Genomic DNA, 27,406 nt, shown 5'->3' with positions numbered 1-27,406 from the left:
TATTTGTATGATTGGATCAATATCCTTTCCTAATATAAGTTCCAAAAGACCAAGACCCTTGTTTGTTTTTGCTCACTATCCCAACGAGCACATAGGTAGCAACAGATATTTGTAGAAGAAACTGGCAAACCATTGGTAAAAAAGAGATAACAAACACGGAGTTAATGACAACTGCACGGTTCAAGCGATTTTCTTGCCTCCGCCTCCCGGATAGCTGGGATTATGGCCACACCACCCCCACGCCCAGCTAATTTTTGTATTTTTAGTAGAGATGGGGTTTCAACATGTTGGCCAGGCTGGTCTTGAACTCCTGACCTCAAGTGATCCAACTGCCTCGACTTCCCAAAGTGCTGGAATTACAGGCGTGAGCCACCACGCCCAGCCCGAGGATCACTTTTGAGGCCAGGAGTTTGAGAGCAGCCTGGGCAACATAGGGAGGCCCTGCCTCTATTTAAATAAATATGTTTTTAAAGTACTTAGTCTTCAAACCTTGTTTTATTTTTGTCCTCTATTCAAACCAGTACCTGAATTTAGACAACATTACAGAAATGTTGTGATTAGGCCATTTGTATTTTGAAACCCGAAATTAAAAAAAAAAAAAAAAAAAAAGAAAAGAAAAGAAGTGTTCAAGTTTATCTCAGTCAGAGAGAGACTGTGTTTGTGTGAGATAAGGTGAAGTGGGGTAGAAGGGCCTTCCAGGATTAAGTCCACGAGGAAGGTGACGGTTTGGGAGAATCTGAAGTTTCAAGTAAGGAGTTGTCGGTTGGGATCAAACTGTGGGGATCCAAGAATGCCAGGCTAAGAAACCAGGATATTTTATTTTCTGATAAAAAGAGGATGCTTTTTTGGCAAATTTCTGCTTCGGAGTGAAGATGCTGCACTAGATGGGAAGGAGAAGAGGAGAAATGGAAAGAAGAAAAGGTGAGTTCCAAGGACAGAAACACTCCCTCTTTGGACTCCCCCCAATTTCATGGACTCTCTCCCGCAAAAAACACACAAGAACTTCCTGCCTTGTTTCTTTGTTTTGTGACATCATTGCAATCTCTTGATTTTTTTCATCCCTCGGATTCCTTAGCATCCTTCAAAAGTAATGTTCCTGCAGTCTCGCAGAAGGCCGAAGGATGGAGAATTTCTAGTCCAGGCCAGGGACACTCAGAAGAGAAAAAAAAAAAAAAGAACAAAAAAAGACCCAAGCAGCTTCACAGGGCCTCATCTGGTCCAATTTCTTCTCATGATGCATTCATTCACTCATAAATATCTTTTGAGCACCTACTATGTGTTGGGTAGATCTAGGGATAAAATCAGGGTTAAAAATACAGTCGCTGGTCTCACAGCAAAAAAAGGCACCTGAGGCCCAGAGAGGGCCACTGACTTGCCAAAAGTCACACAGCTAAAACTTCTGTGGCCGAACCGCGTCTCGAACACAACTGGCGGAGGCCCACGGCGCCTGCAGCCCAGCTGCAGAATGCTACAAAGCAACGGGGGCCGGTGCCGGGGCGTCCGAAGCAGCGCCGAGGCCGGAGAGAGCGACAGTCAGTTTCCTAACTGCGCGGCGGACGCCGGGGCCGGCGCCTGTTTTTGAAGGATGTCCCTCCGCAGCCGCGGTAGCCCAGCCGGAAGTGCCGCGTGCCACGTCCACCGTGCGGCAGGGGCGGGGCTGCGACCAGAAGCTCGGCATGGCTGACGACGCGGGTTTGGAGACCCCGCTGTGTTCCGAGCAGTTCGGCTCCGGGGAGGCACGGGGCTGCCGCGCCGCCGCGGACGGGAGCCTGCAGTGGGAGGTCGGGGGCTGGCGCTGGTGGGGGCTCTCCAGGGCCTTCACGGTCAAACCTGAAGGACGAGATGCGGGCGAAGTGGGGGCTCCCGGGGCCCCCTCACCGCCCCTCTCCGGGCTCCAGGCCGTGTTCCTGCCTCAGGGCTTCCCTGATAGCGTCAGCCCGGACTACTTGCCCTACCAGCTGTGGGATTCCGTGCAGGTCAGCTCGGTCGTCTGGGGCAGGGGACAGTGCAGGCCACTCCTCCCTCCCCAATAATGGACGGGTGACTGAGACTCGGAGCCGGGGGGGCGGGGGGTCTGACATGCCTCATACACCAAGAACAAGAACAGATGAAGGCACTTAGACCGCCACGCTCCTACGCCCGCTTCTCACCCTACTTGTTTTCTTCTCCAGGCCTTTGCTTCCAGCCTCTCCGGCTCCCTAGCCACCCAAGCAGTCTTGCTGGGCATAGGGGTGGGGAACGCAAAAGCCACTGTTTCAGCTGCCACGGCCACCTGGCTCGTGAAAGGTGAGCTGCACCCCTGGAGCCTCACGTATTGCTGCTCTCAGCCCTGCCTTCGCTGGGCTCTTATGTGTATATATGTATGGACTCGTGCCCCATTAGGTAGAATTCAGGCAGGTCTCCCCAGTGATTAGAGCGGTGCTTTGTAACCCAGTCTTACTTCCCACATCTGGAAGACCCTCATCCCACTCACCAGCCTAGCAGCCGCACTCCATTCCCCACACAGACTTCTGAGTCTCAATCATCTGGATCCCAAATCCCGTCCCCTCCCCTTTATCCCTATTCTCTTTGTGGAAGATTGCATAAGAATGCAATTGATGGAATAAAACTGCCAGCTGCCCAGGATAGGGGAAATTGGTGAGCTCCAGAAAAAAAAGATGTAGTTGGTCCTGAGAAGGAGAGAGGAGAGCCTGGAAAGAATGGAAGGTATTGTGTATGCTCTGGGATACCAGATGATGCTGTAAATAATAGAGTGACTATCTGCTGAATATGTACAGCTTTTAAAAAAATTGTTTAAGGAAAAAAAATACAGTTTGGTACCATGCCACCCAGAGAGGGAAATAGAACAGAAAGGGGAAATTGTTACATGTTCTACACGAGGAGGCCCCATGGCTTTTGCCACTGCCCTTTGTCTTTCACTACTGCTCCCAGGGGATATTTATTAGGCTGGTGCAAAAGTAATTGCGGGGTTTCTTTGTCGTTATTGCCATTAAAGGTAATGGAAAACCCGCAATTACATTTGCACCAACCTAATAGATCTAAGGAAAAGCGCTTTCCATTCATAGCATCAGTCTGGCCACATCCCTTGTGAGCCTCTCTGGATTTTTTTGAGAAAACAGGAGCCTCCTGTTTACACCTTTACCATTAAGACTGAGAAAACTGGGCCGGGCACGGTGGCTCACGCCTTTAATCCTCGTACTTTGGGAGGCTGAGGCATCCTGGGCAACATAGGGAGACCCCCATCTCTATTTTTTTTTTTCCAGACTCGTAGTCTCACTGTCACCCAGGCTGGAATGCAGGAGTGCAGTGGCACAATCTCAGCTCACTGCAGCTTCCTCCTCCCGGGTTCAAGCGATTCTCCTGCCTCAGCTTCCCAAGTAGCTGGGATTACAGGCGTGTGCCACCCTGCCCCGCTAATTTTTTGTATTTTTAGTAGAGACAGAGTTTCACCATGTTGGCCAGGCTGGTCTCGAACTCCTGACTTCGGGTGATCCATTCGCCTCAGCTTCCCAAAGTGCTGGGATTATAGGCGTGAGCCACTGCGCCCGGCTTGTTGGCCGTATTTTTGGAATGCATTTGGAGCTTGGGTCAGTAGTTTTTGTTTTCATGTGATGTCACCAACATGTTGCCTGTACAGATTGAATATCCCTTATCCAAAATGCTTGCAACCAGAAGTGTTTTGGATTTTGGAATTTTTTTTGGATTTTGGAATATTTTCATGTATATAATGAGATTTGTTGGGGATCAGACTCAAGTCTAAACATGAAATTCGTTTATGTTTCATATATACTTTATACACATACCTTAAAGGCAGTTTTATACAGTATTTTCAATGGTGTGCATGAAACAAAGTTTGTGTTCATTGATCCATCAGAAAGCAAAGATGTCACTGTCTCAGCCACACGTGGACAATCTGGTTGGTTAGCGTCCCCATCGTTCCTGACTCTGAAGGTATATGCTACCAAGAAGCAGTCATTTTCTTATACCTATTCACACAGAAGTACTTAACAGTATAAAACATGATATACCACTAATACAGTGAGAAATTGTGTGTTCAGGGTAACTAAGCAGCACAGCAGGTCACCAGAACACCTGTATCAGCTTCTGAACCATAGCAGCAGCAACAAAAATGGCAGGCTGTCAGTCTTCAGCTGTTTTGGTGAAAAGGTTACTGGACACCATATTTTATTTTTTTAAGGTGAGAAGAAACATTAGAAGCAGTTGAAGGACAGGAAGCGGGTCCTCTAGGGATGAGGAAGTGTTCTGCTGGATGGCTTTTTAAAATGTTTCCTCCAGAGTCATTTGCCTCATTAACTGTGGTTTCTATCTTAGAAGTCTCTCTTGGATTCTATGAACTGCCTGATTTCTTGTTCTGTTATGAATGTATGCTGCTCTAGTGCCACAATAATCCCCTCCCACATCCTCACCATGCTGTCTATAGGCACTTTTTCTGTAGTGGTAACAGTATCCTCTTCATTGTCACTGTTACCATGATTGCCTTGATTCAGAACTGAAGGAGGCCAGCCCTTCCACACTGTGGGTATTTCTCATCAGGTGGGACGAGAGACTGAGAAAAGAAATAAGACACAGAGACAGAGTATAGAGAAAGAACGGTGGGCCCAGGGGACCGGCACTCAGCATGCGGAGGACCAGCACCAGCACCGGTCTCTGAATTCCCTCATTATTGATTACTATTTTCACTATCTCGGCAAGGGGAATGCGGCAGGAGAACAGGGTGATAGTGGGGAGAAGGTCAGCAGGAAAACATGCGAGCAAAGGAGTCTGTCACAAATAAGTTCAAGGGAAGGTACTGTGCCCGGATGTGCACATAGGCCAGACTTATGCTTCTCTCCACCCAAACATCTCAGTGTAGCAGAGTAGCAGAGCAGCATTGCCGCCAGCATATCTCTCCTAATACTCCTCAGCACAGACCCTTTACAGGTGTCGGGCTGGGGAACAGTCAGGTCTTTTCCTTCCCACGAGGCCACATCTCAGGCTGTCTCAGTGGGGGGAAGCCTTGGACAACATCCAGGCTTTCTTGGGCAGAGGTCCCTGTGGCTTTCCACAGTGCATTGTGCCCCTGGTTAATCGAGAATGGAGAATGGCGATGACTTTTATGAAGCATACTGCCTGTAAACATATTGTTAACAAGACACATCCTGCACCGCCCTAGATCCCTTAAACCTTGATTCCATACAGCACATTTCTGTGAGCATAGGGTTGGCGCTAAAGTTACAGATTAACAGCATCTCAAAGCAAAACAATTTTCTTAGTACAGATCAAAATGGAGTTTCTTAATGTCCTCCTTTTCTACATAGACACAGTAACAGTCTGATCTCTTACTTTTCCCTACAAGAACAGTTTGTGCTATTTCACCATCGGCTGTTTCTACTGGTGGCATCGTGTCTGCACTCCCAAAAGCTGCAGGTTTTGGAGCATTTCAGATTTTAGGTTTTTGGATTAGGAATGCTTAACCTTGGCCGGGCATGGTGGCTCATCCCTGTAATCCCAGCACTTTGGGATGGGGGGCCAAGGTGGGCAGATCAGTTGAGGTCAGATGCTCAAGACCAGCCTAGCCAACATGGTAAAATGCCATCTGTACTAAAAATACAAAGATTAGCCAGGCATGGTGGCACGTGCCTGGAATCCCAGCTACTCGGGAAGCAGCGGCAGGAAAATCACTTGAACCCAGAAAGTGGAGGTTGCACTGAACCGAGATAGTGCCACTGCACTCCAGCCTGGGCAGCAGAGCAGTATCCTGTCTGAAACAAAAAAGGAACGCTAAACCTTTAGCTCCGACAAGTTATTAAGAAAAATCAAGATCACTTTAAGATATGAAAAAAAAAAAAAAAAAAAAGGCCAGGTGCCGTGGCTCACGCCTATAATCCCAGCACATTGGGAGGCAAAGGCAGGTGGATCACTTGGGGTCAGGAGTTGGACACCACCCTGGCCAATATGGTTTAACCCCGTCTCTAACAAAAAACTCAAAAATTGGCCAGGCATGGTGGCAGGCACCTGTAGTCCAGCCTGGATGACAGACTGAGACCCTGTCTCAAAGAAAAAGGATGAAAAATCTACTTAAAAGGCTTGTTATTGGCCAGGTGCGGTGGCTCACGCCTATGATCCCAGCACTTTGGGAGGCTGAGGCAGGCAGATAACCTGAGGTCAGGAGTTCGAGACCAGCCTGACCAACATGGAGAAACCCCCTTTCTGCTAATAATACAAAATTAGCCAGGCATGGTTGTGTGCACCTGTAATCCCAGCTACTCAGGAGGCTGAGGTAGGAGAATCACTTGAACCTAGTAGGCGGAGGTTGTGGTGAGCCGAGATTGCGCCATTGCACTCCAGCCTGGGCAACAAGAGTGAAACTCCATCTAAAAAAATAAATAAATAAAAGCTTGTTATTGATAGTAAAAGAAGCTCTCAATTAGGATTTTACAAGCTCATTTTCATCAAACATGGGAAATTTCTGTGCAGAGCTTCATCTGAGAAACTTACTTGGAATTTTTTGATGTGATCATTTTCAGTTACCTATCTCAGTGGAACGTGATGCTAATTGTCATGAGTAGCAATGGTAATAAAACTTGTTGCTAATATTTTGGCAACCTACCTTAATTTGTATGGTTACATGTAATATGTGTCTTGATCTCTGCAGCAGCCATATTAGTTAGCTGCCATTATTCATTTTTTAGATGGAAAAACAGAGACAAAAGTGTGTTTAAGTAACTTGTCCAAGGTCACTTAGGGCCATGATTTTGACCCAGGCAGACTTATTCCTGTGTTCCACTCTCAACTACCACACTCTTTTGCCAGCTAAGAATTTCAAGTGGAGCCAAGTACAATTTGTGGTCAGCTGATTCCTTATTAGGACTCAGATGTTTCTAGATCTTACAGCTTGGCCAGTTGTAAATGAAGAGGAAAAAAAAGCAAGTGGGAGTTTTCTATTCTAGTGGACAGTAGTGACTCAGATGCTAGGGAGTATATATATCATTTGTCCTGTAAATGCCTCTGATGATCCATGGAAAGGTAGAATAGGCTCCCTTTCTGTCAGGTGGCCCAAGGAGGACATACACCTGAGTGGATACAAGTGTGTAGCCAAAGGGAAGAAAAATAGAGTCTGAGCTGGGCACAGTGGCTCACGCCTATAATCCCAACACTTCGGGAGGCGGAGGCGGGTGGATCACCTGAGGTCAGGAGTTTGAAACTGGCCTGGCCAACATGGTGAAACCCCATCTCTACTAAAAATACAAAAGTTAGCCAGGTGTGGTGGCTGGCACAATGATGATTTTGCCGAGAATATAATGTACTTGAAGGGAAGAGGTTAAAGTGAGGGATGGGAGGCCTGTAAATCCACCTTGTTGGGTGTTACTTCCAGAGTCAGGACAGAAATGGAGAAACAAAGCAGGCCAGATGGCAGTAGCTTGGACCCATGCTTTCCTTCAGTGAGGTAGCCCCAGCTGATGCTGGCCGTGAGAGAGGGCAGCCCCAGTGTGGCCATGTCTTCAGTTTCTTCCAGAGAAGCTGGAAATCCATATTTTCTTGTAAAATGCCTCAATTTTATTCACCGATTTAATGGGAGCCTTAGTGAAGGGGAATGATCCCTCCCAAAGTCTCAGGATCATTGTGAAGATGAAAAAGCACAGGTATTTCAGGTGTGCACCGGAGCGCTTACTGATTTCCCTCAAGTCCAGGGTGGGCAAGCATGACTCAGTGCCCAAGAAGGCTCTGGAAAGGGGAGAATGCATCTGCTCTCAGTGGAGAATGGGAGGGCTGGCCCGTGTCATTGCATTTATGTTTCGTGGGAAGCTCCCAGCCCTCATTCCCATAACGTAGTGTCCTTTCTCCTACATCCCCAGCTCAGGATCAGTGCCCTCAAGCTCAGACAAGTCCAAATCCTCTCCCCATGGTATCTGTCCTCTCCCGTGTCCACTGTATGAGTCCCTCCCAGGTGTCTCGTTCTAAAATATTCCTGCCAGGCTTCATGGGTGCTGCTCTCTGTATAATGGATGGTCCAGATTGACAAACTTTTTCTGTAAAGGGCCAGATCTTAATGCTTTGCAGGCTTTATAATCTTAGTTGCAGCAACGCAGTTCTGTCATTGTCTTGCAAAAACAGCTATAGACAATCTGTAAACAAATGGGCATGGCTGCATTCCAGTAATACTTTATTTCCAAAACCAGGGAGTAGAAACAGTTTAGTGATCCCTGGTCTAAGTCAGTGTTTTCTATACTGATTGTTATCTGCTCTTTGGCTGGATTTTGACCCTGGGATCATCTTGGTCACTGTGGTCATGAAGTACCTGGCAGAGAGAGTTAGGTAGCCAGAAAGCCTTTGTTGTGCAAACGAAGGTCCCACTGATTCCAGAGACTTTTCTTACTCTGCCCAGCCTAAGGAGGCCTGTCCCTCTGCTGTGCAACCCCAGCTGCAGTTCAAATCTTTTTTTTTTTTTTTTTTCCTGAGACTGGGTCTTGCTCTGTCATCCAGGCTGGAGTGCAGTGACATGATCATAGCTCACTGCAGCATTGATATCCTGAGTTCAAGCCATCCTTCCACCTCAGCCTCCCAAGTAGCTGGGACTACAGGCATGCCACCATGCCTGGCTAATTTCTTTCCTACTTGCTGTGTTGCCCAGGCTGGTCTTGAAGTCCTGGCCTCAAGCGGTCCCTGGGCCCAAACCCCCTGTAATCCCAAAGTGCTGGGATTATAGGCCTGAGCCACCATACCCGGCCTAAATCCTTTTATTTATTTATCCCATAATAGCCATCGGTGAGCCAACTGCCCAGCCTAAGAGCTAGAATAGGTTAGCAATAACCTTTGAATTTCCACTTAAGATTTCCTGCTTTTTTGAATAGTTTTACCAAATAGGTAAATATTCCTAAGTGCTATATTGTTTAGTTTTAATTTTAGAGCTTTGCAAACTGTGCTGTATGTGGTCTTCATGAGTTATTTTCATGCAAGAGTTTAATAGTATTCATCTATGAATGAATGCCTCTGGGTGAATATACTAGAATTTATGTATTCTGTCAGTCAACATTTGCATTATTCCCAGGTTTTTTGCTGTTATGAACAATTCTGCAAAGAACATTTCTTGTCCATGTCTCCTAGGGGACACATTGAGGAACTGCTATTTGTAGGCACTTCTGACCCCATTATGTAGCTATGACTATCCACAACTTTTAGTACCAGACTGAGTTCCCAAAGGCAGTGACTCAGTGAATTGGCCAGTTCAGTGCCAGGGTCTGCCAGGCCCCACAGCTCCCACGCCTCTTCCTTGCTCCTTACCTGTGCCTTCTTTCCCCCAGATTCAACTGGCATGCTGGGCCGCATCGTCTTTGCCTGGTGGAAAGGGTGAGTTTGTCTTCCCGGCCAGCAACTCTGGCAACTCTTCCCAGTGGTGGTAGTAATGATAGTAATAGTATTGCCATTAGTTGTGGCTGTAAGGGTTCCATGAGATGATCTATGCAAAGTGCTTAATGCCCGTGGCATCGTACATAATGGCTTGGTAAACACTAGCTACCATTAACAGCTGTAACTGTGCCCCCTGAGCCTCTGTATGTTGTCTCTAATCCTTACAGCAACTCTGTAGGATGGGATTGGATGTGTACATTTCATAAATGTGAAATATACCTGCATGAGGGAAGTTACCTGCCCAAACCATACAGCTTATAACTAGCGAGATGGGATTTGAACGTGAAGCCTGTGCTTTCCATGGTATTGGGCAGTTCGCTGGGCAGAACCCTCAACCAGGCCATGTGTTCAGGATCTCGTTATGTGTGTCTGATACCTCTCCCAAGAATATTCCCATTCCCTCCAGGAGATCTCAAACTGAGACTCGGGCCTAATGCTGCAAATCCTGAGCTGGGCTGGGGCTGCAGTATCTCCTGCCACTGGGACCCTAGAGAAGTTGTTTCCAAGTGTTTGTGCACAGGGCAGGGAGTCACTGTCTGACGAAAAGGGCAGGTGAGGTAGCCGTCCACGGTGTTGTGTAACAGAAGTACCCTAGGCCTGGATGTCGGAGCCCGGCTCTCTTAGCCTTTTCCCCAACTCTGCGTGTGATCCAGGGAAATCATATCCCCTATGAGGGCTAGTTGTCTGTAACATGCAGGGTTACACACTCAATGTGATGTTTACTAGTCCAAAACATGCTCACTGGGTACCCTCACTCTAAAGCAAGAAGAGCGGAGAGAGGCAGAGGAACCCAGGAAGAGCCTCCCTCCAAGGACAGACAGAGGCTGGGGAGCAGCCACAAGACAATCAGGGTTTTTCCTTGGTAAATCGTGAGTTCATAAGCGGGAGACACTAGGTGATCAGTCAGTCACTGAAGGTCCTCCCAGCTAATGGTGGCATTTTAGGTAGCAGTGACCGGCTGTGGGGACAGATGTCTGTCTGGGGGTGTGGGTTTTCCTGAGCTCTTCAGACTTTACTGTGGTCCAAGACTCCCCATACTGCCCATAGGATGTGTTTCTCCTTAAGTCCAAATTACAACAACCTCTCCTCCCCAACAGGAGCAAACTGGACTGCAATGCCAAGCAGTGGAGGTGAGGAGGGGCGGGGACGGGGGAGGGGAGTCTTCCATTATGAAAGTCTCCTACCTCTGACCTCTAACCTCTGATCCCTCCCCAGGCTTTTTGCGGACATCCTCAATGACGTAGCCATGTTCCTTGAGATTATGGCTCCTGTATACCCAATCTGTTTCACCATGACCGTCTCCACCAGCAACCTGGCCAAGGTAGCCGCCTGTGGGGGCACCCATCTGCCTAAAACACCTGCCTTGGTAGTGTGTGAGTTTACCTGGGCTCTGTGAGTTTACCTGCCACTTCAAGAAGAATAAGAAAGTTCAGATGTTTCTACTCGAACCCAACCATCCTTTCTGACCCTCCTCCAGCCAGACAGCGTCTAGTGCCCCAGAAAGTGTAAGGCAATGTCTAGAGCCACAGGACTGGGGAGGGAGCTCCGAGCTGAGAACTAGAAGGGGTTGTCCAATGTTGACATTTTGGGACCAGCTTCCTTGACTTCCCTTTGGTTCTTTCAGTACAGTATTTATTGAATGCCTACTGCATATTTGGCACAGAATGTGGGCCCCCGTCTTTGAAAGGAAACCACACATAATTGCACCAGTGTTTGTGGAATTATAGGTACAGGTATTCTAAATGAGAAATGTTGGGGCCTGCAAGAGGCTGAGGCGGGGATTCCAGCCTGGTCAGGGAGTGTAGGAAGAGCTCCCCTGAGCCTGGGTCCTGAAGATGGAGTTTAAGGTGCAGGGCGGGTGTTCCGGGCAAAAGAAACAGCACAGCTTAAGGTCTGGAGGCGAGGTGGAGATGGAGCACAGACCGCACAGTGAGCTGGGGGACACGCGGGGCTCAAGCACACTCTTCCTCCACGCCAAGCTGTTGCCTGCACAACCCTTGCAGGTTGATCTCACCCAAATGAGGACACTGAGGCCTGGCGTGGTTCAGTAAAGAGCATATCCTGTCAGAGTTAAGTCCCTGGCCCAGAGGAGAAACTCAAGAAAATGGAAAACCCATTCCAAGGCCCATGTGTCAACTTAAAATCACGTTAGGGCCGTGTTTCTCCATAAGTACTAGCATTTGGGGTGCAACGGTTCCTTGTGGTAGAGGACATTTAGCTTCCCTGGTTGCAAGCCTAAATGCTACGAGCACCCCTAAACAGGGTAGGAAACCCCAGAGAAAAGCATGGCTGTAGCTATGGACCGAGGGTTGTGCCATCTGGCTTTTGCTTCAAACTCTGCCTTTGAGACTTCAGTCTCTTCATCTGTCCAACAAGGGAATGGAACAGGGCCATGAGCTTCCCTCTTAAGACCCCTCTCTAGAATTCCCCTCTCCACAACCTCCATCTCCAGCTGCACCAAGAGAAGCCAGCCTGGCTGTCATCTACGCTGCCGCCACCACCACTGCCACCACCTCCTCCTCTTCCCCCTTCCCCTTATCTGTCACCTTTGGCTGAACCTTCAGTTCTGTTATTTTTCCCTCCTCAAAATCTCCAGTCCATTCTCTCCTCCGTCTTCCTGTCACCACCTCTCACTGCTGAGAGAGCACCGTTGCTTCCCAGGTAGCCTCCCTGCCGCTCCCCTCTCAGAGCAGCCCAGTGATCCTTTCAGAGAGGAAAGCAATCAGGTCACTCTGCTGCTCCATTGCTCTTAGGGAAAGACCTTCACCAGGCTTGCCAGGCTCCGCGTGGTCAGGTCCCTGCCAGCCACTTCGCCCTCACTTTGTCCCTCGTTCCTCTGGCCTTTGAACAGACTGTTTCCTCTGCCTGCGTATTAACTTGTTTATTTGTTTATTATCTGTTGATCTATATGCTCCATGAGGGCAGGGCCTGGGTCTGACTTGTATCACAGCACCTAAGTCTGTGTCTGGCATCTAAAAGAGCCCTCAGCCAGGGGCGGTGGCTCACGCCTGTAATCCCAGCACTTTGGGAGGTTGGCGTGGGAAGATCTCTTGAGCCCAGGAGTTCCAGGCCCGCCTGGGCAACACAGGGAGACTCTGTCTGTATTCAAAAACTAAGGATAAATAAAAATAGTAATAAGTAAAAGAGCTTTGATGAACTCGGGATGATTGTGAGTGACCAGTGACCCTCCTTGATTAGCTTTATGCTGCGATCTCAGAGGGAGAGATCTGGGTACCCTGGGAGGTCAGGGCCATCAGTGTAGGTTTCGACAGCTTTAACTGGGGCAGGAGGAGAGTAGAGGAATTACAGGAGGCAGATGTAAGCATGAAGCTGGAAACCAGCCTGAGCCTCCCGCCAGTAATGGGGAGGGTATAGCCCAAGCAGGAGCTGGAGGGCTGGGAGTTCTGGGCTGAGAATGATCTTTGGGCCTCCACCTTGGGGAAGGAAATTGAGCTTCTGTGAGGCCAGTCCCCAAGGTGATAGTGGCAGGTGGGACTCCAGTTTCCTAGAACAGGACAGGGAAGTTGAGCCTAGGGGGCATCAAGGTGAGAACTAGATGCCAAGGACAGCATTCAGAGTTTGGCCGGGGCCAGGTTTTCTCCAGCTGGTCTGAGTGCCTGTGTTACCAGGACACGTGTCTCTGCCAACCTTCTCTCTTCCCCTCCCACCCAGTGCATTGTGAGTGTTGCTGGTGGGGCCACTCGGGCTGCCCTGACCGTGCACCAGGCTCGGAGGAACAACATGGCTGACGTGTCAGCCAAGGACAGCAGCCAGGTGAGTGCCAGAGCTGGAGGGAGGGCATGGAGTGGGGAGGGGAAGGGGAGAGAAGCCACTTGAGTGCCCTGGAGGGCCCAGGAACACACAGGAAGAAGTGTGGGTGCTCCCTGCTGACTCAAGACACCCAGGCAGGAGTAGGGGTTTGGGCTCTGGTGGCGGCAAGTCCGAGCTGATCTCAGGCCCTGCCCGCCACCTGTGTGGCTGAGAGCAAGCCCTCAGCCTTACCCTCTTCAGACCCCACCGTGCAAGCTGGATGTTCTGATCACATGAGGCCCCACATGTCAAGGCAATTGGCAAGTCAGAGTTACCCAGCATGTGGGGTTGCTGGGTCACTGGCTGGGGCCTCCACTCAGCAGTTTAGCAGGCCCGCTGGCCCAGCCCCCCTGCCCACCCCAGGGAGCCTGGAGTTGGGGTAGGGACACCCCTAAGGCTGAACTCCGCATGGATTAGACCTCTACAAACCCCGTGCTGAGTGCTTACGTGTACTGCATCACTTAACTCTCACACCTGTCATCCTAGCACTTTGGGAGACTGAGGTGGGAGGATCACTTGAGGCCAGGAGTTTGAAACCAGCCTGGGCAACCCGGCGAGACCCCATCTCTACATAATATATAAAAGAAACTTTAGCTAGGTGTGGTGGTGCACACCTGTAGTCCCAACCTCGAGCTCAGGAGGTGGAGGCTGTGGTGAGCTAAGATCCCCCCACTGCACTCCAGCCCAGGTGACAGAGCAAGACCCTGTCTCAAAAACAAACAAACTCTCACACCAACCCTTTGAGGTAGGTACTACTTTATCCCTAGTTTACAGATGAGGAAATTAAGGCCCAGGGAAGTCCCAGAAGTGTGAGATGGTTTTCTTTGACACTGAAGCAATTTAGAAACTGCTGTTCTATGCATTCCTACTTTCTGGCCTTCTCTTGCATTGTTTGGCTCAATAATCTTAACCCAAGCTAATATTTATTAAGCACTAACCATGTGCCAAGTATTTTGGTTCTGGAAACTCTTTAAATTCTCACAGTGGGCATGTGCAGTAAATGCTCATGGTTGCCTTAGTACAGATGAAGAAATAAAGCATGGAGAGGTCCCATCTCCCTGGGGGCCCCTGGGGAAGTCCCTTCTCTCAGGATGCTCGGGCTTATTCCACCCATTGTCTCTTCTGAACCTAAGTCCACAGGCTGTTAAGGAGCAAGCAGGAAGCACAGCACAGGCCCCTCACCGCAGGACTCCCAGCTCCATGCCAGGTGTCCCTCTCCTGTTCTCTCGCTGGCCCCCAGACCTCCCCCTAACCCCAAGCCATTTTTCCCAAGACCCCAGGGCTTCCTCGGTCCACAGAGCCAGGGACGTATCCGGGACTAACCTGGGAATGTGTCAGTCCCACAGCAGACCCCAGCTTTCTGCCAGTGCAGCTTTGCTGTCACTGGATGTGGCCACTGGAAATGACTCTTCCCACCTGGGGGAGAGGAGCTCCTGAACTCCCCAGGTCCCTGATCCCCAGTTTCCTGCCACACCCACAGCGTTTATTCCCACAGCATATGCCCTTCCCAGGAGGGCTGGGTGAGAAGAGCTCTCCAGTCTCGGGTCCTCTCTATGCCAGGACCAGGTGTCCCTGGGAGCCCAGTAGTCAGGGGCACCAATCCAGACTCCTCCCTCATGATGAGTTGGGGGCAGGTAGCCTGGGGTCCCTTCCCCTAGAGTGATCTCAATCCAGCCATCAGAGTGTTCTCCTAACATTGATACACAAGGGAAGAGGTGTGGGTCTTGTTCCTTTTCTTCCTGGGTGGTTCCTTGCCCCCTTTGCAGATCTGTCTGCCAGTTACTGCATACCAAAGGAGCTTGGTGGGAGGGGAGCAGTCAACTTTTTAAAATCAGTAAATAAAAGTTATTCCAGCTCATGCCTGTTATCCCAGCACTTTGGGAAGCTGAGGTGGGGATTGCTTGAGCCCAGGAGTTCAAGATCAGCCTGGGCAATATAGCAAGACCCATCTTTACCAAAAAATGCAGTAATAATTAGCGGAGGCGTGGTGGTAGGATCACTTGAGCTCAGGAGTTTGAGGTGGCTATGAGTTATGATTGCACCACTGCACTCCAGCCTGGGTGACAGAGCGAGACCCTCGCTCTTTAAAAAAAAAAATAAGTACACATTACTGAGTGCCTGAGTGTGGGTCTATTCTGGTGACTTGCAAGACAAGATGTGTTCAAGGGTATTCCGAGGGCATCTACCTGGGCAAAAAAGCAACTGATACACATATGTATTTAGACAGGGTATCACTGTGTCTCCCAGGCTGGAGTACAGTGGTGCAATCATGGCTTTTTTTTTTTTTTTTTCTTTTTTGGAGACAGTCTTGCTCTGTTGCCCAGGCTGGAGTGAAGTGGCGTGATCTCAGCTCACTGCAACCTCCACCTCCTGGGCTCAAGCAGTTCAGCCTCCTGAGTAGCTGGGACTACAGGCACGCGCCACCATACCCGGCTAGTTTTTTGTATTTTTACAAAAATGCAATGGGTCTCACCGTGTTGCCGAAGCTGGTCTTGAACTCCTGAGCTCAGGGAATCTGCCCACCTCGGCCTCCCAGATTGCTAGGATTACAGGCGCGAGCCACTATGCCCCAACAAATTTTTAATTTTTTTGTAGAAATAGGGTCCCACTATGTTGCCCAAGCTGGTCTCAAGCTCCTGGACTCAAGTGATCTGCCCACCTCAGCCTCCCAAAGTGCTGGTACTACAGGTGTGAGCCACCTCAAAAACTAAAAATTTACCCACATTGCATTAAGGAGCCCTGGGAGGTTGTGGAGCAGGGAGGATGAGGTGAAAGGCACTCGGGCACTCAGTCTGGCCTGGAGGGGCACCTTCCAACTCCTTCTCCCTCTGCCATTTTCCAGGAGACGCTGGTGAACCTGGCGGGGCTCTTGGTCAGCCTCCTGATGCTCCCTCTGGTGTCAGGTTGCCCTGGGTAAGCCGGAAGCAGGGTGGGCAGGAGAACCCCAGCTGGGCCTCTGCCCACTTCAGCTACCTCACTCTCTCACCCCAGCTTCAGCCTTGGATGTTTCTTCTTCCTCACTGCCCTCCACATCTACGCCAACTACCGCGCGGTCCGAGCCCTGGTCATGGAGACCTTGAATGAAGGCCGGCTCCGGCTGGTCCTGAAGCACTACCTTCAGAGGGGAGAGGTACTCGACCCAACTGCAGCCAATCGCATGGAGCCGCTGTGGACAGGTGACCCTGCCCCTGGTCTCGGGTCCTGTGTCTCAGCCTCTCCCACTGCCTAGGCATCCTGACCCCAGCTTCCCACAGGTTTCTGGCCAGCTCCGTCTCTATCCCTAGGGGTCCCCTTACACCGCTTGGTCTCCAGGTGAGTGGCCTAGCGTCTCCCACTCGTCACCACCGCCACCCACACTCCCCGCACACACCCCTCACTCCGATTACACACTGGCCTCCCTGGCAAGGCCCCACCTCTCTGTCCTGGGTTCTTCATTGCTGCTGAACAGACATGGGGTTGGTGTGGGTGTGTGAGGAAGGAAAGGGTGTATAACATGAAGCAGATGTAAGAGATGTGCTTGATGGGTGAAGGAAGGATGGGTAGATGGGGAAGTTGGATGACTGGATACAGGAAGAAAGGATGGATTTGGTGTGTATGGGTAATGGCTGAGGGAGAGAGGAAGCGAGGGGACCTGAGTGAAGCCTGGATCATTTCAGTTCACTGGGTGGCTGTTCAGTGGCTGGTTGGGCATGCCTGCCTTTGCTGTCCTCCACCCCCACTGCACTGTCCTCTCCCCCACAGTGTCTTTGAGCTGCAGCAGCTGGTTGAGGGGCACCAAGAATCCTACCTCCTCTGCTGGGACCAGTCACGAAGTGAGTGTGCCTCGTTCTCCCAGCCTAAGACGCACCCTCCCGGGTCAGCCTCTCATTCCTCCAACCTAGGGCCCCGAGCTCTGGGCAATTTGGAGGCTGCCTGTTCTGGGGGTTGCTCTAGACCGTTCAAATTACAGCTGCAATGCCCCAGTGAAATTCACGTCACCGCTTTGTAAAACAGAGCTAACAGTACCTGCCTTATTCCTTGCGGTGTTTTTATGAGGATCAAATAATGTGACTGCAAAGCTACATTGCAGCACTCTTAGGAAGGCTATGACCTTTGCTGTCCGTGGGAAACCACCCTTCTCTCCATCCTGGGTTGCCTCTTGGGTAAACAAGTCCTTGAGTGTGCTGGTCTGCTGGTTGAGTGTGAAAAGGTGCTTATTCTCACTAGCCATTAAAGAAATGCAAAATAGAACCAGCCCAGTGAGCGGCTGTGAAATTGTATTTGGAAATTGGTCAGTTTGGCCCGAACATTGGGGAGCAACAGGAGATGAATTGGAAAGGAAAGGGTGAGGTGCTGGCCTTCCGTGCCAGGCCAAGGTCTCGGGGCAGCCAGGGGAAGCAGGGTGATGGGATAGAAGGGGTTTGGGAGGTGGCCCTTCCCTGATACCAGTCTGTCTCTGGGTCCCTCCAGACCAGGTACAGGTAGTTCTGAACCAGAAGGCAGGCCCCAAGACCATCCTAAGGGCCGCCACACATGGGCTGATGCTTGGGGCCCTGCAGGGAGATGGACCCCTTCCAGCAGAGCTGGAGGAGCTGAGGAACCGGGTGCGGGCAGGTAAGTGCCTCAAGATTTAGACTGCTGATGCCTCAGGGTGGGGAGGAGAGAGGACAAACTCTGTCCTGCTGGAGGACACAGAGCTTCTGGTTCTGCACCCCTGTACCCAGGTCCTAAGAAAGAGAGCTGGGTCGTCGTTAAGGAGACACACGAAGTGTTGGACATGCTGTTCCCAAAGTTCTTGAAAGGTAACATCCCTCAGCCCATGGCTGCTTGGCCCCTGAAGCCTTGTCCCTGGGGGCCCCGCCTTCCCCCACTCCCACCCTTTCACCTGAAAGGTAAAAGACTTGGGTTCTTGGGCCTGGTGCAGAGGCTCACACCTATGATTCTAGTGCCTTGGGAGGCCTAAGTGGGCAGATTGCTTGAGACCCTGCCTGGGCAACATGGCAAATCCTTGTCTGTACAAAAAAAATACAAAAATTAGCCAGGTGTGGTTCTGCTCTTGTGGTTGCAGCTACTCAGGAGGCTGAGGTGGGAGGATCACCTGAACTGGGGGAGGTCGAGGCTACAGTGAGCCATGATTGTACCAGCCTGGGTGACAGAGCAAGACCCTCTCTCAAAAAAAAAAAAAAAAAAAAAAAGACTGTCGGGCACAGTGGCTCACACCTGTAATCCCAGCACTTTGGGAGGCCAAGGCGGGCAGATACTTGAGCTCAGGAGTTCAAGGCCAGCCTGGGCAACATGGTGAAACCCTGTCTCTACCAAAAATATAAAAAAATTAGCTGTGCGTGGTGATGCACGCCTGTGGGACTGTCAGGAGGCTGAGATGGGAGGATCACTTGAGCCTAGGAGGCAGAGGTTGCAGTGAGCCCAGATTGTGTCACTGTACCCCAGCCTGGGTGACAGAGACCCCATCTCAAAAAAAAAAAAAAAAAAAAGATGGATTCTCTCTGCAATCCTAAGTTTGGGACTCAGTTACTCAGTTTCCCTGTTTATAGGACGGAGAGCTTAGAATGGTCTTTGAAGTGGTATCAGTGTAGACAGTCTGTGTAATCCCAGTTGGCATGTAGGAAATGGGAGGATGGAGCAGGGAGGCCCTCACATTGGCTGATGAGGATGTTTTGTCTGGCGCCTGTTCCATCCCAGCGCTCTTCTGTGTGCCATTTCAACGAATTCTTGCTGCAGCCAGGTGTGGTTTCAGCCTCATTTTATGCCATACTCACCCAGCAGAGGCAGTGGGAGCCCCAGTAGTGCACAAAGCCTGCACCCAGCCTGTGCCTCTCCTTACCCTTGTCCCCAGCATTCCCGGCAGCACCCCATGATCTCTCCCCAGGACTGCAGGATGCCGGCTGGAAGACCGAGAAGCACCAGCTAGAGGTGGATGAGTGGAGGGCCACATGGCTTCTGTCTCCCAAAAAGAAGGTCTTGTGAGCAGCCCAGACGGAGGCCCAAGCCCAGGGCAGGAACCTGGAGCAAGGACACTTTGGCCACAGCAGGACAGGGGAAAGGCAGCTTTATTTTTCCTTAGGGCAACTGCAGTGGGTGGGCCAGGCCCTCATGGGAAGTGACTGCCAATCAGATGCAGTGGGCCCCAGGCAGAGGAAGGCCGGGAGAAGGGGAGCCAGGACCTTCTCACCCCACTGCCCCTTCCCCTTTTCTGGGGAGCACCGCAGGCTCCTCACCCCCACTTCCTGTGAGGCTGTGGCTTATGGTGTCCAACGCAGTTGGTCTTAGGCATAGAAGCCCCAGAGGAACACGGCCACTGCCATCATGAGCAGGGCATTGAGGTTGACCACACGGGCCCAGCTCGGGTCCTCGCTGATGTCCTCCAGCCGCCTGGCTGCTGCCGCTGCCTCCTCCTGGGTAAGGGGCGGAGGACTGCCCACCCCACCTCTGCTCATTCCACAAAACCAGAGCAGGCACTGGCGGAAGAGGCTTGGTGCCAGGGCCTGGGGCTCTGAGGGAAATTGAGGCCCTGCAGTTAGTTTGCGGGAACTCAGCTTCTCCAGCCCCACCTCCCAGCATGGTGCCCTACCATTCGTCTCCATGGCACTCTCTGGGCACCCATTCTGTACAGGGAATGAGGAGCCTTGCTGCTCATCAGCATCCAGGTCCTCCCGTTCCTCCTTGCTGTGCCGGAGACTGAAGACCAGGCGGTGGAGCTGGGGAGGGTGGGAGCACAAACGAGGTGGGAGTTCTGTCCCCCCATGCCTGGCCCTAAAGTCTCTTGCACACCAGCTCGTCACTGCCTGCCCTACCCACCTCTGTCCAGTCTACACACCCAGCCCAGGCTCAACTCATGCCAACTCCACCCTACATGGCTGCCCTGTGCCCTCGGGATAAACCCCAAGCCCCTGAGCTTGTGTTTAAAGCCGTTGGCCTTGCTCCCCCAGCTTTATCAGCTCAGGTCTGTCTACACCCAGATGGTAGCGCTTGTGACACTGGCCTGGCAGTCCTGCTCACAGTGTTCTGTGCCTGTGTGCTCCCACCCTTTCCTCCTGCTGCTGCAGAAACCCGGCCATCCTTCCACACCCAGATCTCTTGTCCTGTCCTCACCCCACCCTGCCACCATCAGCCCTGCCTGGAGCCACCTGCCCTTTGGCAACAAAACCAAACCTTTTTGTGGGCGTTCAAGATGGTATTGTGCCCACCAGTCAGATCCTGTGTTTTGAGTCCCAAAGGCCATGCCAAGGATTGGCTTTGGGAGGCTTTAATCACCAACCCATCAACATCAAGCCTCCCCCAGGCCGGTTCAAATAAATGTATTTAAATAAAAATTCTTGCTCTGCAATTGCAACTGCAGCTGGACCCCCAGCCCATTCCCAACTCTCAGTCGAGAAATTCAGGTCCTCCCAGCTGGGCACTCCAGGAAGCAGAGGGTAGGTGCTGTGTCCCACAGTGCTTGCCTGGGGCACCTGGCCACTCACGTGCTTTCGGGGGATGGGCGCGGTGCACAGGGAGACCGTGAGGGTGAGGAGGCCAGAGCAGAAGAACAGCACAATGGCGAAGTAGAGGTAGTGCACGCCGCAGAGGAAAGCTGGGCACGCCGAGGGCTGCACACAGCTGCCCGAGCCGAAGGAGAACTCGGGAATCAGGCGTGCCAGGCCCATCAGCAGGCCCCCGATGAGTCCCCAGAAGGCGCCCTGCGAAGGAAACAGGTCAGCCTGCTGAGGATGTGCAAGCCCAGCCCTGCCGTCACCACGCGCGTGCCGCTCACCTGCTCATTAACGCGCGGCACGAAGAGCGCCAGCACGAAGACGGCGGACACGGGCGGTGCCAGGTAGCTAGAGACTGCCTGGATGTAATCGAAGAGCTGCCCGCCCTGTGCCGCCTGCACCACGGGAAGCCAGGCCACCGACACTACCACGATGAACACCACCCAGAGCCTGCGGCGGAGGCCGTCGGATCGAACCCGGACCCTGGGCTCCCCTGCAGGTGCGCAAGCCCCCGCCCCGGGCTGATCCGTTGGGGAGGAGGGGAGCCCAGGCCGCACCGTCCCACCAGCAGCAGCTCGCGGTCGCCGGCGCGTGGCCGCAGGCGCGTGTAGATGTCCATGGTGAAGAGCGTGCTGCTGCTGTTGAAGATGGAGGCCAGCGAGGACATGAGCGCGGCCAGCATGACCGCCAGCATGAGTCCGCGCAGACCTGCGGGCCGACGGCAGCCGTGAGGCTGGGGCCACTGGGGGTCCAGGGCGGCTGCAGCTGCGCGAGGGACGACCCCTCCCAGCAGCGGGCTCCACAGCGAGCTTGCGCCTGTGGCTCGGGGCTGCCCTTACCGTTGGGCATGAGCTTCACGACGAGCCGCGGGTAGGCGATGTTGGAGCAGCCCACCTCCGTGCCGCACACGCGCCTGCACACCTCAGGCACCACGCATGCCACCTCGTCTGCCAGAGAGAGGCCACCGCACCGCTAGGACGGGGCCTGGTCTGGGAATCCCAGGAGGTGGGGACTGGGAATCCTAGCAGAGGAGGCGTGCGACCCCCGGAGGGAGGCGGGACTCCGGGCCCAAACTGCCGAGTCTTAGGAGGGTGACGGAACTGGGCGACGGGCGCCCGGTTGCTGGCACAGGAAAGGGGCGGGGCAGGGACGTTACCTGGGTACAGAATGCGGCTGATCATGCCTGGCATGACCATGAGAAACATGGGCGTCAGCTTCAGGTACCCACACAGGATGCAGCCCGCCTTGATGTGGGTCAGGCTCTTCCCGGCCAGGCAGCGCTGCACGATGACCTACGGGAGGGGCGTTCAGCTGCCCGCTTGCGGGCGTCCCCTCGGCCCCGCCCCGCGCCCCGTTCCGCTCTGTGCCCCGCCTCTGGCTCGTGAGTGCCCCAAGTTCAGCTGCACGCTTGGAGTAGATGGAGCCTTCTGTCTGGTTTAGCACCAACCCGAGGGGTTCCCGCCCCTCAGACTGCGCCTTAGACAGTTGTGGGGAAGGCGGGGAGGGACTCAGGCTACGCCCGTCTCGGCTCCGCCCCGGCCTCACTGCAGGCGCAGCCCTATACCCGCACCTGGTCGCTGCACCAGTACCAGCCCGAGACGATTGTGAGTCCGAGGAGCAGCGCGGGCCACGGCAGATCCCCGGTCACGGGGTGCCGGAGCAGGTGGTAGGAGTCGGGCCGGGGTCGATAGCAGAAGCTGGAGATGTTTCCCACGGCTGGATCCTCGGACACCGTCAGCGAAGTCGCTGCTCCCAGGTATTTGTCGAAGAGACCCGAATACCCGCCCACCTCGTGGAAGGCTGCCGGGCAAGGCCGTCAGGGGACCCTCCTTAGGACCCTCAGACCGGAGACGCGCAACGGCCCCGCGCGCAGGCCGAGAGCTCCGCGACCATGCCCTCCGCGCCCCTCCCTGGTAGGCGAGCCCCTACCGTAACCCATGAGGATGCAGGCGCCCCCTAGAATGACGAAGGTCTGTACCGTGTCCGTGTACATCAGCGCGGCCAGCCCTCCTGCAACAGGCCGGGGTCAGGGGACAGCCCAGCTGTTTATGTTACAGGCTGGCCTTAGCAATAAGGCGTCTTTGTGGGAATTTGAAAGAGTTCCCCTTCCTGGAGAATAAATTTCAAAACGATAGCCTGTTCTCGGGGCTCATGCACGCAGGCACCAACAGGCAGGGCTTGGCGGGCAGAGTGTGGCTGAGTTTTAGGGCCAGGCGCCTACTTGCAGGACCCCCACTAGCAGCCCCCTCTAGGCCCCAGTTTTGTTTGTTTTTGTTTTTGTTTTTGAGATGGAGTCTTGCCCTGTCGCCCAGGCTGGAGTGCAATGGTGGATCTCAGCTCACTGCAACCTCCGCCTGCCCGGTTCAAGCAATTCTCCTGCCTCAGCCTCCCGAGTAGCTGGGATTACAGGGGCGGGCCACCACGTCCAGCTAATTTTTTGTATCTTTAGTAGAGACGGGGTTTCACCATGTTGGCCAGGCTGGTCTCAAACTCCTGACCGCATGATCCGCCCGCCTTGGCCTCCCAAAGTGCTGGGATTACAGGCGTGAGCCGCTCCCAGCCGGCCCCAGTTTTTTCTGCGTCATCATAGGAGAGGATGATTGTCTAAGGTCCTATAATCAGTTCGGTTCCTTCTGGAGGTGGGTCCCCTCAAGCGGGCCTTGGCACCAAGCCCTGCCTACTCTGGTCCGCATCTGACCTCAGGCCCCACCCCAGGTCCCTATGAACCATACTGGGTTTGGCCAGAGATCTTGGAGACTCGTCAGGTGTGCTCTCCCAGGTGTTCAAGGCAGGCAAGAGCTGCTAAATCTTCCTTTTCTCAAAGTCCTCACTCAAGCCCAGCATGGCTTTCTCTCTGAACTTCCAGTCAAAATCCAAGAGACAGTGGAAAGAGAGGAAGCCTTTGCTCTCCAAAGATTTAGTTCCTTCTCCTGCTTGGACCACACCACACTTCCAGACCTCTCCAGCTTGCTTTCCTCTGGCAGCTCCCTAAACCCTGGCCACAGCTGGCAGCAGTGTCCCAGGCCCACTCCCTTTCCTAAGCCCCTGCTGGCACCTGTCACCGTGTAAATCATGGTGATGCCCAGAAGCGCGATGACGGAGGCATAGATGTTCCAGCCCAGAGCCTGCTGGATGAATACAGCTCCGGAGAACATGTCCACCTTGGGGGAGAAGCAAGTGCCAGGTCAGGACCCAGGGCAGTGTCCCCAGCCCACCTCCTGCCCAGGCCATGCCCTACTAGCCTCAAAGCTTCCCTCCATTTTTCCAGGTCCCAGCACTGTAGCTGGTGCCCCGGAGACATTCATTGCAGGCTCTGCCTCCATCATCATAACCCTCGCAGTGGTTTCTCCTAGGTCTCACGCCCTCTAGGGTTCTCTAGAGACCCCACTTGAGCCCCGCCCTTCTAGGGCCCAATCGCGTCTGCCACAGGCACTCACTGAGATCTTGGTGAAGATGTACAGGAAAAGGGAGAGCACAGACAGGTAGAGGCGGATGCGGCGGCCGCCGAAGCGCTTGCGCAGATACTGTGGCATCGTGATGACCCCCGCTGTCAGGTACACGGGTGCAAACAGCCAGCCCAGTAGCAGCACCACGAAGAGCGCCTACGGGGGGCAATATTGCCGCTGAGGGTGGCTTTGCCCTCATCCCTGAGGATCTGACCTCTTCATGAAGGTGCTACTCCAAGCAAGTGGCCCTGGGAAGGGCCACATCTGGGGCCCAGAGGACAACTGCAGGTGATGGCCCCGGGGCCCTGGGCACCAAGGAACAGAGCTGACACCCTCCTGGGCTCTTAACTGGAGCCCTCCTTGTCTCCCCAGGCTATCACTTCTGGCCCGTTTTTCCCAATGTTGTCCCTATGATCATCTAGAGATGAACCCCAGCATAGACCCCTCAGACTGACCTGAGCCAAAGCCACCCAAACCTTGTGTCCCTCAAGGATCAGCTCAGCAGTCTCCTCCTCCAGGAAGCCCTGAGCTCAAAGCCCAATCTCCCCTCCAACAGGAGCCTCAGTCCCAGAGCTTTGTCTCTGCTCCTCACTTCTGCAAAGGGCTTTAACTTGGCCCCAAATTCCTCACAGACCACAGCTTCGGAGCGCATCTGAGCAGGTGCTTCCCTGGCTTTGAGGCTGCTCACCCCACTCAGAGAGGAATAAATGGAAGCTCCCAGAGGCAGTGGCTGGTGCAGGCTGGCTCACATGGCAAGTCAGAAGCAGGACCAACAGTGGTCACCCCTGCACCCCTCTGCTTCCTGGCTAGATGTATGACCTCCACTCCCAGCCCAGCCACACCCCGCAGTTGGGAAGTCCCACTGCCAGTCTCATTCCCCCTTTCCTGGAGTTTCCCTAAGGTGTGACCCTTCCAGGTGTTCTCACTGAGGGTGGGGTTATTGGAAAAAAGAGGGCCTCACATTCCACTCGAATCCAGCAACAGCCAAGCCACTTGCAGCGCCAGTCCCTGCCAGGCCCACAAAGTGGCCACTGCCGATGTTGCTGGCGAAGAGAGAGGCCCCAACCTGGGTGGCCAGAGGAGGGAGTGAGCAGGGCTGCTTCTCCAGGCCCCTCCCGTTCCCGGCCCAGCCCGTCTCACCGGCCACCACACCATGCTGCGTCCTGCCAGGAAGTAGCCGCCCACAGTGCCTCTGTTGGTTCTGCACATGGACTGGGAGACAGAGGCGGGGGAGACCTGGGTTTGGGGCACAGCCTTGGACCTCATCAGCCACCTCAACACATTCCTCAGCCTTGTTTCTGGCTGAAGATTAACGAGCCAAGTTTCCCTGATCATTTGCACTCCCACCCCCAACTCCTCCCAGACACTCAGGGCAACCCAGGCTCTAATCCCAGTGTCCAATTCCCCCAGTTTTTTTCACATATTTTTTCTTTTTCTTTCTTTTTTTTTTTTTTTTCTCATTTTTTGAGACAGAGTCTTGCTCTTGTTGCCCAGGCTGGAGTGCAGTGGTGTGATTTCGGCTCACTGCAACCTCCACCTCCCAGGTTCAAGCAATTCTCATGCCTCAGCCTCCAAAGTAGCTGGGATTATAGGCACACACCACTATACCCAGCTTTTTGTGTGTGTGCGTGTGTGTGTGTGTGTGTGTGTGTGTGTGTGTGTGTGTGTATTTTAGTAGAGACAGGGTTTCACCATGTTGGCCAGGCTGGCCTTGAACTCCTGGCTTCAAGCAATTCACCTGCCTCGGCCTCCCAAAGTACTGAGGCATGAACCACCGCACCCAGCCCCACATCTGTCTTTCTTTTTAGAGACAAGGTCTCGCTCTGTCTCCTAGGCTGGAGTGCAGTGACATGATCATAGCTCACTGCAGCCTTGAACTCCTGGGCTCAAGCAATCTTCCCACCTTGGCCTCCGAGTAGTTGTGACTACAGGCACACACACCACCATGCCTAATTTTTCCTTTCTTTCTTTTTTTTTTCTTTTTTCTTTTTAAGAAACAAGGTCTCACCCAGGCACAGTGGCTCACATCTGTAATCCCAGCACTTTGGGAGGCAGAGGCAGAAGGATTGCTTGAGCCTAAGAGTTCAAGACTAGCCTGGGCAACATGGTGAGACCCCTCTCTATTTAAAAGTAAATAATTTTTAAAATAAATTTTTTAAATAAAAAAGAGATATGGTTTCACCATGTTGGCCAGTCTGGTCTCAAACTCCTGGCCTCAGTGATCCCCCTGCCTTGGCCTCCCAAAGTGCTGGGGTTACAGGTGTGAGCCACTAGTCCCATCCCAACTCCCCAGGATTTATCATGTGTGGATTTGGCTTGACCTTCCTGGGGACCTTGAATATTTTCTGCTGGTCAGCCACAATGTGGCCAGGGGAATGAGACCCCATTTAGAATGTCGACCCTGATGAAAATCCATGGACCCCTTCAGCTAGCACAGTCCCAAAGTGGGAAGACAAGGGAGGAATGTTGGCTGGGCCTCCCTGAGAACTTCCAAAGACCTGCTTGCCCCCAGGCCTAGGTTTCTCCTTCAAAGATCCAAGCATCATTCTCCCACCTAGGGTCCCCCTGAGACTTTTCCCCCAGGCCCCCGAAGCCAGCAGCCACCAGCAGCACACCCCCCAACTCCTCACCCACAAGCCAACGCCAATGACCAGCAGGAAATATGCAGCAATGACTAGGATGTCAGCAGGATTGTCAATCAGGGCCTTCTGGGCCCCCAGCTCTGGTGCCGAGCCTGCCTCTGTGTGCTCCTCCATTCTCCCCAGGATCTGCCCCATCCAGGAACCAGCCCCTGGATTCCCCCAGGGGAAGGATTAATGGTTACCTCAGGGGCACTGAGCCGACAAGTCCCCCAGGTCTCATTCCCGCTCCCCAGCTTTGTTTAGCTGAATCAGGTCATATCAAGGCTGAAGGCTGGTCTTGGGGAGCTGGGCCCTTCCAAGTTCAAGAGCACTCTTTCCTGGGCCTTAGCATCCGCCCTCTCCCCTGTGCTCCAGGCTCAAAATCACTCTTTTACTCCCTAAAAATGCATCGCTTCCTTAGCTAAGCTAGCACCCCTGGATTTAACTAATCCAGAGGAATCATTTTCAAATCCAAGTCTGACAGGGTGACTCGCCCTCCTCAGGAACCCTCCATAGCTCTTAGTACAAGCTCTTCAGCCTGATTTCCAATCCTGGCCATGCCCCAATTCCCGCTCATCCTTCCCCCTGCTTCTCCAAACCAAATCTAGAGGAAATCAGAAATCCTTTCCCACTCCTTTAACCTACCCAGCCC

The 27,406-nt window shown here is 52.9% G+C and overlaps 2 protein-coding genes across 2 annotated transcripts; one reads left to right on the top strand and one right to left on the bottom strand.

The window, feature by feature from the left end:
• Positions 1-1,623: 1,623 nt before the first annotated feature.
• On the top strand, positions 1,624-20,528 carry RUSF1 (RUS family member 1). The gene is made up of 13 exons (XM_003807502.4): positions 1,624-1,976; positions 2,172-2,286; positions 9,303-9,348; positions 10,506-10,538; positions 10,624-10,729; positions 13,081-13,182; positions 16,061-16,131; positions 16,210-16,394; positions 16,473-16,530; positions 16,960-17,030; positions 17,668-17,811; positions 17,922-17,999; positions 19,085-20,528. Exons 1-13 carry the CDS (start codon positions 1,677-1,679, stop codon positions 19,180-19,182), a joined length of 1,407 nt encoding a protein of 468 aa, XP_003807550.1. The 5' UTR covers positions 1,624-1,676; the 3' UTR covers positions 19,183-20,528.
• On the bottom strand, positions 19,482-26,724 carry SLC5A2 (solute carrier family 5 member 2). Its single transcript, XM_063597961.1, has 13 exons — positions 25,274-26,724; positions 25,095-25,199; positions 24,125-24,289; positions 23,743-23,848; positions 22,617-22,697; positions 22,258-22,487; positions 21,844-21,979; positions 21,527-21,634; positions 21,245-21,395; positions 20,969-21,137; positions 20,679-20,894; positions 19,787-19,913; positions 19,482-19,708 (listed from the first exon to the last, which is right to left on the bottom strand). Exons 1-13 carry the CDS (start codon positions 25,466-25,468, stop codon positions 19,482-19,484), a joined length of 2,016 nt encoding a protein of 671 aa, XP_063454031.1. The 5' UTR covers positions 25,469-26,724.
• Between the last annotated feature and the right edge of the window lie 682 nt (positions 26,725-27,406).

Source organism: Pan paniscus, chromosome 18 (assembly GCF_029289425.2).
Source record: "Pan paniscus chromosome 18, NHGRI_mPanPan1-v2.0_pri, whole genome shotgun sequence".
Taxonomy (NCBI): Eukaryota; Metazoa; Chordata; class Mammalia; order Primates; family Hominidae; genus Pan; species Pan paniscus.
This window is presented reverse-complemented; position numbering and strand designations above follow the sequence as displayed.

Coding starts and splice junctions, on each gene's coding strand:
- RUSF1 (XM_003807502.4), top strand. CDS start 1,677: ATGGCTGACGACGCGGGTTTGGAGACCCCGCTGTGTTCCGAGCAGTTC. Junction 13,183..16,060: donor CAGCCAAGGACAGCAGCCAG/GTGAGTGCCAGA, acceptor GCCATTTTCCAG/GAGACGCTGGTGAACCTGGC. Junction 16,132..16,209: donor CTGGTGTCAGGTTGCCCTGG/GTAAGCCGGAAG, acceptor CTCTCACCCCAG/CTTCAGCCTTGGATGTTTCT.
- SLC5A2 (XM_063597961.1), bottom strand. CDS start 25,468: ATGATCAGGGAAACTTGGCTCGTTAATCTTCAGCCAGAAACAAGGCTG. Junction 25,200..25,273: donor GCAGCATGGTGTGGTGGCCG/GTGAGACGGGCT, acceptor CTGGCCACCCAG/GTTGGGGCCTCTCTCTTCGC. Junction 24,290..25,094: donor TTGCTGGATTCGAGTGGAAT/GTGAGGCCCTCT, acceptor TGCCCCCCGTAG/GCGCTCTTCGTGGTGCTGCT.